A 12,906-nucleotide genomic window follows, 5' to 3' on the forward strand; every position below is an offset into this window, starting at 1 on the left:
CTTCCACTTTTTTTCCCTTCCTCTGCTTCTCTCCTAGTCTCGCTCGTTCTGCTGCTGTCTCGCCTCAGCAGCTAAATCAAAAATCCATGCCTTCAATGACCAGTCAATATCTCATTAAGCACTCTCTCTTCACACACTGGCAGGTAATGTGTTTCATAGCTCACACACACACACACACACACACACACACACACACACACACACACACACACACACACACACACACACACACACACACACACACACACACACACACACACATGCACATCTACACACATGTCAAAAACTTTAATAACCTGTGGAAATGGCACTCACAGCCTCCTCCACCCTTCTTGATCGAAATGTTTTGAACACAGAGTGTGTGTGTGCGCACATACATGCACGTGTGTGAGGGTGTGCTTGCGCGCGTGTGTAATCCTCCGCAGCCGCAGCTCAAAAAATCCGGCCAGCACCGTTCACCTTGTTTGCGCCCTCTGTTTTGGCAACAGGGGGATAGCACTGGAGATTAGCGTGGTGGACAACACCATACAAATCTTCAGCAGTAGCAGCAGAAGCCGTTACATAAGACGATGATGCACAACCTTCAGGAGTGGTGACCCACTGCTTCACTACTGAATGGTCTTCACCCAACACCCCAACCCTAGAAGAGGGTGGAAATGAACGCACCTCTGAACACACATCCTCCTCACCCAGACTAACCTGGGACCTGTAGTTTTAACCCGGACTGTTGGGTCTATATTTCGCCCTCACTTTAATCTGTGGAGGTTAAACTTGGGTTCTGTGCCCTCGCTGCCTAAGTGGATAATGGCCAATCATGTTAACCTCTGCTGTGAGGGGGGGGGGAGAAGATAGACAGAAAGACTGGGAGCTAGAGAGGGAGGGAGGGAGGGGGAGGGAGAGTGAGAGAGAGTGAAAGAGAAAGCGAGACAGAGGCAGCACACAGCATAGCAAAAAGAGCAAAAGCAGTAGACCTGAAATGAACACAGATAGCACGCTACACCGCTAACGCCTGGTGAAATGATATTTAAAGTAGCTTTGTTTGTAGCGCCTCGCTGTCATCAATTACGGTCTAGTGAACACTAAACACGGAAAAAGCCTTAAACATCAGCGCATCTGTCAGACGCAAGAGCAATGGAACCGCATAGCACAAAAAAAAGGAACATTTCTCCACATGAAGCCATGAAGCCCCCTGTGTTAAGGCTTCTTGAGAGGTTAATTATGCCATAGATGAAACCCGCATTATTATTTTTTCCCTGTGTCTTTCGCACATCAAACGTCTTTCTTTAATTATGTAATTAATATTTGGAGTTTTCATCTTAATTGTGCTGAGTAGGCCAGCTCATTTGCATGAGGTAATGAGCGGGATGTTTCCATTACAGGTAATTAGGTGGTTGAGGGGAAAAAGTGTGGCTACAGTATGTGTCTGGAGGCTGAGAAGGGGGGAGGGAGTTGTAAGAATCTGTGTGTGTGTGTGGTTTTGTGTGTGTGAGAGTGAGGAAGAGAGAGAGAGAAAAAAAGAGAGAGAGAGAGAGAGAGAGAGAGAGAGAGAGAGATAGAGTGAGTATGAATGTGCGAGAGCATGTGTGTGGGACAGTAACAGCGACATAGTGGGATATTGGAATAAGAGAAATAAATAGTGCAATGAAATCTTCAAACCAGATGAGTTACATTGAAACAAATTCATGGACAGGTACAACATGATGCTGATCACTCATTCCATTCACATGCAGTTCCAGTCAGCCCAAACATGTGGCTGGACCACATAAGCCGTCAGCTCCACTGTTGTCTGTGTCTCGGCACCAGCCGCATCCTGCTGAGCACGGCCACTTTGCAAACAGCGTGCAGGAGCGCTTGGCTGGGAGCACTGAGAGAGATAGCACCGTCTGCCAGTCTCCTCCATGCTCGTCTATTTTAGGCCGAACGAGCGAGCCTCTCCAACCCACACACACACACACACACACACACACACACACACACACAACACACAACACAAACACACTACACACACCCACATACGCACACGCACACACAACGAGTAAAAAAGCTGAGGGGTCAAGGGGGATCTATTACACCTGCTCCCGCTTCTGAACACGCAGCTCTCTCAAACACTCGCACACAGATCACTCGCCCCCCCCACCACCTCTCTCACACACACAGACAAACACTCACACACACACACACACACACACACACACACACACCTATTATCTCTAATACACACAATACATGCCACACACACCCCTGTGTACAGCCAAGTTACACCTCCACACTTAAACATACATTGTGTGAAATCCAACAAGCATCTGAATCTAGAAAACCTAGCAACCAGTAAATGGAAAAAGGAAATACTGCCTTCGTCATGGCTTCCAGTATACCAAGTGTCTAGTGTCGCAGTCTGTCTCTTCTGTGTCTGTGGTCACACATTAAGAATTCTCATTCTGTTAACACATTAACCCCAGCATTACTGGAACCAATCAATCTTGCTAATTAAACACGGACAACTTGCATTTTTTGGGGGGGGACAATGGATATTCATTTGACACCAACACATGAATTCACACACACACACCCACACACACACAACCACACACACCCACACATGCATGCAAACACACACACACACACACACACACACACACACACACACACACACACACACACACACACACACGCACACACACACAAACATACACAACATCTCTTTTCCAAAAAAAAAACCTTCCACACACAGCCCTTCAAACATTTTCAGGTATTGGAGTATAGGATATATACACTTTTTTTGAAATACATGAACATGCGGGGGTAGTAGAGGCAGATAAATGTACATATGCACTCATAGCATTTTAAAATGGTTGGAACGAATTCAGGTTAATGTTAATTGTTTCTGTAGGGGAGTAGGTTGAATGGGGTTTATGGTTAAGGAGGGTTAAAGTAAAGGATGTAATTATGGATGTGGATTAGGAAGGTCAATATGCTTCGGTAATTTATGGTATGTAAACGTGGCTCATGTTCGATGTAAACGTGTCTGTGGATGATACTGACGACAGAGAGAGATTGTGAGCTGGAGGCTCTTGCAGGAGCAGGCTCTGAGTCACACACACACACACACACACACACACACACACACACACTCACACACACTCACTCACACACACACACACACACACACACACACACACACACACACACACACACACACACACACACACACACACACACACACACACACACACACACACACACACACACACACACAGCGAGAGAGAGCAGCTAAGCTATATGTTAGGTTTCACCATTGCCTCCTCCATTCCCGCCACTTCTCAGTTAATACGATATGACAGTTCCTTGCGCCCCCCACTGCTGTGTGTGTATGGATGTGCGTGTGTGTGCGTGCGTGCGTGCGTGTGTGTGTGTGTGTGTGTGTGTGTATATGTGTGTGTATATGTGTGTGTGTGTGTGTGTGTGTGTTTATAACATGGATGTGTGTGTATGAGTGCATTGTAGAATTTCTGCATATTTGTGTTGGTGTGCATGTGCAAGTATGTAAGCATGTTATGTCTTTACGCATATGTGCACATATCCACTCATCCACTCATGTGAGTGCATTTATGCATGTGTGTCTGACGGAGAGAGAGAATGTGTGTATATGAGAGAGAAACATCAGAGTGTGTGTTGTGAGAATGTGTGTCTGCACACAATGAGTGCCTCTATGTCTATGTGTCTGCATGTGTGTATGTGTGGGGTGGGGGGGGGTAGTGAACCCACAGGGGGTCAGTAGTGGTGTGTGTTGTTATGGGGGGTTGGGGTCAGTGGGATTAAGCAAGCGGCATCAGCTTGGCCATCACACCCAGGACAAGCAAGCTACTTCCATTGCCGAATGAGTGTGTGTGTCTGTGTGTTCAACCCGACATGAGTATGCCGAATGAGTGCTTCATGGACGAATGAGTGTGTGTGTGTTCAACCCGACGCCCCAAAAAAATAGGTCAGTGGAACACAACACAATAACCAAACATCAACCCAAAAGTCTCCCAGTCAGATAGTCAGCGTTTCCTTCCCCTATCCATTCCTATCCATTCCTATCCATCTCTGTCTCTCTCACTCCAGTAGATGACTCTCATTACAGCTCATTACCGACTCGTGCAGACAGAGCATGTGTGGATCCATGGAAATACAAGCACACACACAAACACACACACACACATACACACACACACACACTCATACACACACACACTCATTCCCATAAACACACACATCCTAACAGACATATCAATCTTAAAAAATCATAAAAATCATAAAAAAAGCCCAATTTCACAACAGGATTACTACTACACCCACCGGCCCCCACACAAACATCTCAATACCCTTCCCCCACCAAACACCAACATGCTTCAAACTTTGCCTCAATATGCCCAGAACACACACACACACACACACAAAAATAAGCAACATGTTAGCAATTTCGTACAAAATATTGATTAAAAAAGATACGAATTCAATGGAGATAAATATTTATCACCTTCTGACAGTGGGGGAATGAAAAACAGACATCACCAAAGCAAACAGTCTCTCTCAACACTCAATATCCACCATTGCTGAACACAGATCTGCCTTTCTCTCCAGTCAGTAGGTAGCAGCCTCTGCCATCTATAGAAACAGCCCTCCACACTTCCACTCAGAGTACAGAGCATGATAGCAGAAAAAGAGGTATTGCAACGGCTTAATTCCCTGGCAATAAACACATTCACAGGCAGTCAGACACAATTCCCAATTCTCCCTCTATCTCCCTCTCTCTCTCTCCTTCTCTTTTTTTTAACTGTCTCTCACAGTAAAACATTCACTCTTTCTCTCCTTCTCTCTCTCCCTCCTTCCCAATCCCTCAGATGCACGCTCCTTCTCTCTCCCCGCACATACTCTTTTCACTCGAGCCGCTGAAATGGAGCGCCTGGCAGACTATGAATACCAAAAAGGGGGGAGACTCGCTGCCTACTTGTTACGCTGCCTCCCTCCCTTTCTCTCTCCCTCTCTCTCTCTCTCTCTCTCTCTCTCTCTTTCTCTCTCTCTCTCTCTCCGACTCACTCTGAACCAAAAAAAAAAAACCCAAAAAACAAAACAAAACAAGCATAACAAACCAATCATGCCGCTTCCTCGCGCGAGGCTCCAACTTACCTTTCATAGCTGAAATCACAAAATACATCATTGAGCTGCACGTCCATAAAGAAGAGCCCTGTCACCGGAGCGGAGCCCTCCAGTGCTGTCTCATGAGCAGCTGGCCAGCACGGCTCTGCCTCGCCGCCTGCCAGCATGACCACACCACAATCCATGTGACTGTGACATCATCAGCAAATGTCGGCCTCGGCCCCGCCTCCCGGGGTCTTTGATTGGCACAGCAGGCAGCCAGTGAGAGAGGCAGAGCGAGAGGGAGAGGGAGGGAGAGAGTGAGTGAGAGAGAGGGAGGGAGAGGCAAGAGGGAGAGCTCAGGGCTCAGCTCAGGCAGGCAGGCAGGCAGGCAGGGAAAGCTGGCCCACTTCCCAGCGACTGCAGAGCGCGGCGTCTGTGTCTGAGGGCTCGGTAGACACAGCACGCTGTCACTATCTACCCTGCTCTTATCTCAGGCAGGAGGGGGATAAAGTCATAACAGTAGCACCGCCAGACATCCACTGCTTCCCCCCCCCACCCCTCTCTCTCTCCTCTTCTCCTTTCCCTTTTTTACTACAGCTGAATAAGGCACAGACGGAGAGGAATGCAGGCAGGACCGGAGCGAAATGTATGGGAAAGGAAAAAGGAAAATGTGAAAAGGATAAATAAAGTGGAGAGAGAACAAACACAGCCGGAGAAGAGAGACCGGCTTCTGTGTGAAATGCAGTGTAAAACAAGAGGAACTAGAAGTGAAACATGTTCAAAAGCACATGAAGTTCTGCCGGTGTACATATTTCTTCTGTTCCTTATCTGTCTGACAGCAGTGTTGCCCTTCAGACTACAGCATGGGCGGTCAGGTGAACACGACCCAGGGTGAGCCCAGATGTTAACAAGCAGCCCACAACCCCCACTTCCCCAAGTAGGGTTATGTGTGTGTGCGTGCATGCCTGCCTGCGTGCTTGCGTGTGTGTGTGTGTGTGTGTGTGTGTGTGTGTGTGTGTGTGTGTGTGGTGTGTGTGTGTGTGTGTGTGTGTGTGTGTGTGTGTATGTGTGTGTGTGTGTGTGTGTGTGTGTGTGTGTGTGTGTGTATGGTAGTGTTGGGGGAGGTGAGTGTGTGTGTCTATGTCTGTGTACATATATGTGAGGGATTGCATGGTGGGAGGTGTATGTGTGCGTGTGTGTCCGTGTCTTCGCATGTGTGTTTACCCCTGTGTATGCCTGTTTGTGTTTTTTTCCGTGTGTGGTGTGGTGTGTGTGTGTGTGTGTGTGTGTGAGTGAGTGTGTGTGTGTGTGTGTGTGTGTGTGAGAGAGGCTGTCTGGTGTGTGTGTGTGTGTGTGTGTGTGAGTGTGAGTGTGTATTTTGTGTGTGGTGTGTGTGTGTAGGCTTGGTGCCCCCTTGGCTGACCTCCCTCCAGGAGGATGCTCATCTCCTCCCCCCGCTTCAGTGCCCTCCCGCTGGGCTGCCGCTGAGAGCCGTCCCCTCCCTGCCTCCCAGCCCATCGCGCCGCACCGCACTGATCCCCTACGCCTCACACTGCCTCTCTGATGAGTTTCTATATCTATCCTCCTCATATCCCCCCCCACCCCCTCTCTCAATCTATCCTTCCCAGTCACCACTCTCCTGCTCTCGTCTCTTTGTGATCTTCCCCTCTCAACATCTCTCCATGCTTCTATCTCTTTTTCTCTGTTCCTCTCTCTTTCTGTCGACTCCTCTCTTTCTCTTTCCCTCTCTCTCTCTCACTCTTCCTCTCTCTCCGTCTCTCTCATATGATAATCTGCTCAGACCCCTAACCAGCTGGCTTGCCTTGATTTTAGGTTTTAGAGAAAGCTGGCTCTGGCCAACGACTGGGCTCCCTTTTTACGTCCATATCAGCTCTGCTCACCACAAAATACGTCTGTGCAGAAAGCAACACATTCGTCCATCTTTACAGCAATATAAAATGACTGGCAGTGTAAAAAAATCAATGCCTTACACTAGGTTTCATCTTTGTCTCAGTCCTCAGTCATCCTCTCTCTCTCTCTCTCGCAGTCTTTAAAAACAGGGGGTGCAGAAAAATAATGACCAAGACATGCTGGAATAAATAAAACAGAATAGATAATCATAAATGATTCCCGTGGGACGCCCCACCAGCCCTCTTCGCTCCATGTCACGTCCTCACTGTGAAACACACTCACTGAAGAGCCTGTCCGTTGGGAGGACAGGCTCTTGTGATGATTTCCCCGTTAAACAGGCAGATAGCAGCGCCTTCAACCCCGCTAAATAAACTATGCAAATGTGCTCTCTGCACCTGATCCCATAAATCTCGCAAATGACTGTTTCATCACGACCTCTTGCGTGATCCATTAGAGGCCCTAAAAATAAATTAACTTGTGTTGTGTCAACACTAATCTGTCACCATGGACTCAGCCTAATGAACACAATGCGATTCCGACCGAAATGACGGCGGAGCGAAGCGCATCACGGCGATGTGCGGCTATCATTGCCGCCGCTCACCGTTGTGGGATTGATTAAAAAGAGAAAAAAAGAGAAGAAAAAAAAACGATATTGTAACACACACTAAGTGCGTCTGCTCTCCGGGTCCCTCGTGTCGCACTCCTTTGGCTCACTCAGCGGGTACCAGCGGAGGTCGTTTGAAGCCTGTTATCACACACACTCGTGATTAGTCTGCAACACACTGACTACATGACTGTGTCGTACGTGTGCGTACAAGCGTTGACGAGTCTGACATTGTGTCTTGCTTCATTGTCACGACGCACAGATTGAGAGGGAAGCCATGGGAACCAGTGTAGAGTAGTGTAGTGCTACCGGTGGTGTAGTGTAGTGCTAGTGGTCGTCTTGGCAAACAGTGGTCGTCTTGACATACACACACACACACACACACACACACATTGCTATGAAGACAGGGCTAGGTTCTGTGTTGCTCTGCAGGTGTTGTTTTCTCTGCTGTGGAGTTTGTGACCACAGTCAGAGCACTGATCTCCAGATGACTCAAAGAGGACCCCCCATCCACAACCAGACCAGTGTGTGTGTGTGTGTGTGTGTGTGTGTGTGTGTGTGTGTGTGTGTGTGTGTGTGTGTGTGTGTTTGTGTGTGCGTGTGTGTGTAAGGGGAAGGGGAAGGCTTCTGCTGAGAGAGCTGAGAGAGCACTCACACACACATCAGACACATATACAAGCAATCACATCTGCACACACACAAGCACATGTAGCCTCACTCTTAAAATGTATAAACCATAATGCACATAGACACAGATGCTCACTTTCCCCCAGTTTCCCACACACACACACACACACACAAAGACACACACGCACATACACTGAAACCTCTTTGTCTGTCCACAGCCTTGAGATGACACTGAGATATCAGTAGTTTAGTCTGCCGTTGTTTATCTGCAGAAGGAAAAACATCTATTTGTCTGTGTGAGAGAGACCGACAGAGAGATAAAACAAATGGAAAGTGCAAGCTTTGTCTTATTCTGCTCTAGCATATGTGTGCGCATGGGAGACGATTGCATGGTGGGTGTGCTTTCAAATGCAGGGACGCTCACAGAAAAAAATCCTGTGCTAGGTTGTAGAAAACCTTCTCATAGATAGAACTGGTGATAATGAGAAAGAAACTGCTGTTGGATTTGCTACTCTCTACTTTCATTTTTTACCCTACCCTCTCCTTTACTCTCCTTTCCTCTCCTCTCCTCTCCTCTCCTCTCCTGCCTTCTCATCCCCACTTCTCTCCTCTTTATTCTGCATTCAAATCCTCCACTGATGACCTCTTCTCTCTTCCACTCTCATGTCTTTACCTTCTCTTCTCTCCTCTATGTCTTTCTTCCCCCCCCCCCCCCCTTCATCTCTCTTCTGGTGCTCACTGCTTCCTTGCCCTTTCCTCTCTGTCCTCTCCTCCACTAGAATGCCCTCATAGTACAGTATGTTGTCAGAGACAGGTCTCATCTAGGATCATTAGCGCAATACTGGGTCCAGCACACACAACACACAGATACTTAAATACTGCTGTGTATTGTGTATGCTTGAGTGTGTTTTTGTGTGCCTGTGTCACTGTGTATGTGTGTGTGTGTGTGTGTGTGTGTGTCTGTTTATGTCTGTGAGTGTGTGTGTGTGTGTGTGTGTGTATGGCAGACATATTCACATTATCAATCCAATCAGAACAGTGGCAATCCTCCATATAACATGCTGGGGTTGTGCAGCTGCCATGTAATGAGTCTGACTGCAATTTCAGCTATGCCATGTTTTTCATCCGAGGGGCAGGGGGTGGTGGCGCTGGAGGAGAGGGGGGATTCACCTGCAACCGGAGGCCCTCAGAAGGGGACACGGGTGGGCAGGAGGCGGCGGCCTAGCTGGCCTCTCTCTCTCCGTAGGGGCTTTGGCTGGGCTCCCCTAATGCCCCTTCCTCTGATTAACTCAAATGTAGTCAATGTAAACAAGCCCAGTGGGAAGGACGTCAATAAAAGAGGAGGCCGAGAGGAACAGAGTGAAAGAGAGACAGACAGAGAGGCTGCATGTGTGAGAGTGAGAGAGGGGGGGGGGGGGGGGTAGAGTGAGATACAGGGTATGTGTCTGTGTGTATATGAGAGAGAGAGAAAGTAAGAGATGATAAAGAAAGACTATGTGTTTGCATGTGAGATGGAAAGAATGAGAGAGACAGCAAAAGAGAAAGAAAGATGAACAGAGAGCCGGCATCACTGGCCCACCCCCCTGAGGAACAGAGCGGAGCGGAGCGGAGAGGAGCGAGGACAGGAGTGTTAATGGCATCATTAGCAGTCTGTCAGGGAGCATCCATCCATCCCACGTGGCAACGGCTCAAGCCTCAGAACCACCACGCGCCCACCCCCACCCTTGCCTCTTATCTGCCAACCCTGCCCTTGTGCCCCTGCCTGCTGCAGCATTCCTCACAGATCCTATACTCTCTCCGTACACTCACTGCTGTCTTAGGTGACGGTATTGGGTTACTTGCCACTCCTGTCACCTCCCGCATAGTTACATTTCTGTGACCCTCCATTTCAAACTGGGGATAAGGGGTTAGAGGTGGATTTGTTTGAACTTTGCTCCTCCCAAACATGGACGCCTTAAGCGATGTGGCCAATACCAAGACTTACTTCCGCTACCAAAAGTTCAGTTCCTCCTGGCACTCGGTGCACACAGCCAGCAGGCAGCAGGCAGCAGCAGGAGCAGCAGCAGGCGTGGCTGGCCATAGCTCTGCAGAGCGGCCTCTCTGTGGCTTCCAGAGAGAGGGTCAGAGGAAACGCTGCAAGGCCCCAGAGATACAGCTAGACTACACAGCACTGCACACATAGCTTTCTTTCTTTCTGTGAGAGCATGTGTGTGAGCTTCACAGAGTGTGTGTGTGTGTGTGTGTGTGTGTGTGTGTGTGTGTGTGTGTGTGTGTGTGTGTGTGTGTGTGTGTGCGTACGTATGTGTGTGTGTGTGTGTGTGTCTGTGTGTGTGCGTGCGTGCGAGCAAGCGTTGGTTTCAGAAAGACAGGAGACGCACAGATCCTGTGGCTGAGAAACCGTACGAGACAACCACTGACACACTAGACATTGACTCCAGGGTGGTGAAGCCTGCAGAGGCTCCACTGCACAGTCAGCACGCAGCCCCCGCAGAAACACCTCAGGCCCAACCACCTGCGATCACACAGACTGAGAAATAAAGTCCACCTTCAAGCATGCGCTTTCTCACTGGTGGAATGCGTAACACACAAAAAAAACTCACTTTCAATCACCGAAGGATGCTGACCACAGTGAGACAAAAGGGGATTTCTGAGGCCTGTCTCCAGCGTTTTTCGAATTAAGCAGACCATGAATACACGCGACAGAAACAGCAACGTATCAATTTAATATGAACGGCAATAGAGAGCAGGGCACAATATCAAACTGCAGCCGCAACACAAAGCCATAAGAGACAATCATAAACCAATTTAGAGCCATTCCAGGCAATTTCCTGAGGCTTCCACCTGTGTAACAGACTTCAATAAATCACACAGACAACATGGGGAATATCTATTTCCAGGATAAATAGACAAAACTATTGTGTTGCTGTTTCTTTGTGGAAAAGTAAACTATCGCAGGAGGCTTCAAATCAGGGCAACGAGAGGGATTTAGGAGACACACCATGAAAGATGTACATCTTTTAATGTATAACCAACCACACATACACACACACACACATAAACATGCACGCTCAAACCCACATACACATTCATCCACACACACATCATATTATATGCACATATACAAAAAACACAAGTGCAGGGTATAATCACATAAGTTGAGGTTTTAATAATTTCTCTTTTGTATTCACTTTTAATAAACCTACCATCAACACACACACACACACTCACACACACATACACATACACATACACATACACATACACATACACATAGACATACACATACACACATACACATACACGTACACATACACATACACATTCACATACACATATACATACACATACACATACACATACACATACACATACACATACACATACACATACACATACACATACACACATAAGCGCACACACACACTTATCAGTGCTCAGTCCCATTAGAGTCCATGCAGCAATTGCCACTGCTGAACCCCCCAGGCCAATCCAGTGGTGCTTGTTCATGGAGACGTATTTATAGGGCAATAAGAGTGCAAAACAAAAGGAGACCCAAGATAAATCCCCTGCCAAGCCCCACACAAAGGCTGCTCTGCCGTCAACAGAAATCATTATCCAAGCACCTGGTGACATTTGGGGGTCCTTGCCGTTCTCTGATAGCCTGACGATGTCATACTCATAATTCTAGTCAGAATATGAGTCTGAGATCGGACAATTGGGCTGTGATTATGGGGCGTGTTTCAACGAACCAGGAAAGAAAATTCCTCTTCTCTGAATTGGATACCTAGAACCAATCAGCGCAACGTAGTATTACCATCTGACAGATTAAACTTTTACCTGCTCCCGTAGGAAGGACGGCAAAAACATCTTTTCAATCGACAAATGCCTTGATCGCGTTTCTCTGTTCCTCTTTCAAAATGAATGCGCTGTCAATATCTGCTGAGATATGCCTGCTCACGTTACTTAATTAGCACTCAAGGCTAGAAGCTACCATTAGTTTTAACGATTATTTTGGCCAACACGTTAGCATAACCGATCAATAATGGTCTAGAGTGCTTTAGTTAGGACCTAAAATCCTCGGCAACACTCGTTTTGCGTATACACAACTAACCGAGTCAATGTAGACATAAAAAAGTCGTGTAGATAGCTTAAATCATATAAAATATGTCCCACTAAGCTCCCGAGACGGCGCCATCTTTGTTCGATGTATATTCCGGTATATTCTATCTATTCTGTCCATCAACGTATAAAGCCCGCCCTTACAATTTGATTGGTTTAGATTGCGTTTCAACCTTTTTGAAACGTTAAATCTCTCCCAACTAACTCGATTCCAGACTGAATCTCCCAGACCAAAATTTTTGTGGGCGGAGTTCAGGCTGGTATCCAGGCTAGTTCTCTGATGCAATACTACTAAACTGCCTGCCAAGGATTTGTAACAGATGACTACAATGCCAGTATCACCTACTGCTGAGTAAAACTAGGCTGTAATGATGGCATGTTGGTTTTTGATTAAAATATGCCATTACTTTTTAATTATGTTAAGTTCTAATCAATCACCTTTTCTTTTAACAGATCCCGTATTAAGTTCTTGGAAACACATAGGGATCAAAGGGCATTACCTGGCCTGATATGGCCCCCAAATC

General features: G+C 47.3%; 1 protein-coding gene across 1 annotated transcript in view; it reads right to left on the bottom strand.

Annotated features, from left to right (window-relative positions):
- The window catches only part of roraa (RAR-related orphan receptor A, paralog a), a 69,181-nt gene extending 63,907 nt beyond the window's left edge, over positions 1-5,274 (bottom strand). Inside the window, exon 1 of the mRNA XM_080842467.1 lies at positions 5,170-5,274. Within this exon, the coding sequence (XP_080698593.1) occupies positions 5,170-5,200 (31 nt within the window). The 5' untranslated portion in view covers positions 5,201-5,274. The remainder of the gene's footprint in view (positions 1-5,169) is intronic.
- Between the last annotated feature and the right edge of the window lie 7,632 nt (positions 5,275-12,906).

Source organism: Sprattus sprattus, assembly GCF_963457725.1.
Source record: "Sprattus sprattus genome assembly, chromosome: 7".
NCBI classification, from domain to species: domain Eukaryota; kingdom Metazoa; phylum Chordata; class Actinopteri; order Clupeiformes; family Clupeidae; genus Sprattus; species Sprattus sprattus.